This window comes from Micropterus dolomieu, unplaced genomic scaffold, assembly GCF_021292245.1.
Source record: "Micropterus dolomieu isolate WLL.071019.BEF.003 ecotype Adirondacks unplaced genomic scaffold, ASM2129224v1 contig_8036, whole genome shotgun sequence".
Classification (NCBI taxonomy): Eukaryota; Metazoa; Chordata; class Actinopteri; order Centrarchiformes; family Centrarchidae; genus Micropterus; species Micropterus dolomieu.
In genome coordinates, this window is record NW_025737022.1 from 1 (window position 1) to 1,768 (window position 1,768).

General features: G+C 49.8%; 1 protein-coding gene across 1 annotated transcript; it reads left to right on the plus strand.

Annotated features, from left to right (window-relative positions):
- Positions 1 to 340: 340 nt before the first annotated feature.
- On the plus strand, positions 341 to 1,761 carry LOC123965025 (integumentary mucin C.1-like; the record flags this gene model as incomplete). The annotated part of the gene is made up of 3 exons (XM_046041626.1): positions 341 to 474; positions 886 to 1,002; positions 1,657 to 1,761. Coding segments are annotated over 3 exons (356 nt in total), but the record flags the coding sequence as incomplete, so codon positions are not given.
- Positions 1,762 to 1,768: the final 7 nt, after the last annotated feature.

Genomic DNA, 1,768 nt, shown 5'->3' on the forward strand with positions numbered 1-1,768 from the left:
ACAACAACTGAAGGCACGACACCTGCTACAACAACTGAGGTAACAACAACTGTCCTTACAACAACTGCATCAACAACGACACCTGCTCTAACAACTGAATCAACAACGACACCTCCTCCAACTAATGAAGCAAAGGCACCTTCTCCAACGACTGCACCAACAACGACACCTCCCCCGACAACAACTGCATCAACAATGACACCTGCTCCAACAACTGAGGCAACAACAAATGTCCCGACAACAACTGCATCAACAACGACACCTGCTCCAACAACTGAGGCAACAACAAATGTCCCGACAACAACTGCATCAACAACGACACCTGCTCTAACAAATGAAGCAAAGGCACCTTCTCCAACGACTGCACCAACAACGACACCTGCCCTGACAACAACTGAAGCAACAACAACTGCACCAACAACGACACGTGCTTCAACAACTGAGGAAACAACAAGTGTCCTGACAACAACTGCATCAACAACGACACCTGCCCCGACAACAACTGAAGCAACAACCACACCAATCCCGACAACAACTCAAGCAACAACAACACCTGCCGCAACAACGACAACAGTCCCCACAACATCTGAAGCAACGACATCTACTCCACCACCTGAGTCGACAACGACACCTGTTCCAACACCTGAGGCAATAACCACACCTGCCCGGACAACTGAAGCAACAATGACATCTCCAACAACTGAAGCAATGGCGACAACTGCCCCAACGACGACTGCCCCTACAACAACTGACGCAACAATGACACCTGCTCAAACACCTGCTCCAACAGCTACGGCAACGACACCTACTCCAACGACTGCAGAAACAACGACATCTGCCCCGACAACAACTGAAGCAACAACGACACCTGCTCCACCAACTGAAGCAACAACACCTGCTCCAACAGCTACGGCAACGACACCTACTCCAACAACTGCAGAAACAACGACATCTACCCCAACAACAAGTGAAGCAACAACGACACCTGCCCAAACAACTCAGGCAACAACGACACCTGCTCCAACAGCTGAAGCAACAACCACACCTGCCCTGACAACAACTGAAGCAATAATGACATCTTCTCCAACAACCGAAGCAACGACACCTCCCCCGACAACAACCGAAGCAACAACACCTGCTCCAACACCGACACCTGCCCCGACAAGAACTGAAGCAACGACAACTGTCCCCACAACAACTGAAGCAACGACACCTACTCCAACAACTGTTTCAACAACGACACCTGCCGCGACAACAACTGAAGCAACAACGACATCTTCCCCAACAGCTGACGCAACAACAACAACTGAGGCAACAACTGTCCTGACAATAACTGCAACAACGACAGCTGCCCCAACAACAACGACAACTACTCCAACAACTGACGCAACAACGATACCTGCCCCGACAACAACTGAACCAACGATCCCTGCCCCAACAACAACTGAAGGCACGACACCTGCTACAACAACTGAGGTAACAACAACTGTCCTTACAACAACTGCATCAACAACGACACCTGCTCTAACAACTGAATCAACAACGACACCTCCTCCAACTAATGAAGCAAAGGCACCTTCTCCAACGACTGCACCAACAACGACACCTTCCCCGACAACAACTGCATCAACAATGACACCTGCTCCAACAACTGAGGCAACAACAAATGTCCCGACAACAACTGCATCAACAACGACACCTGCTCCAACAACTGAGGCAACAACAAATGTCCCGACAACAACTGCATCAACAACGACACCTGCTCTAA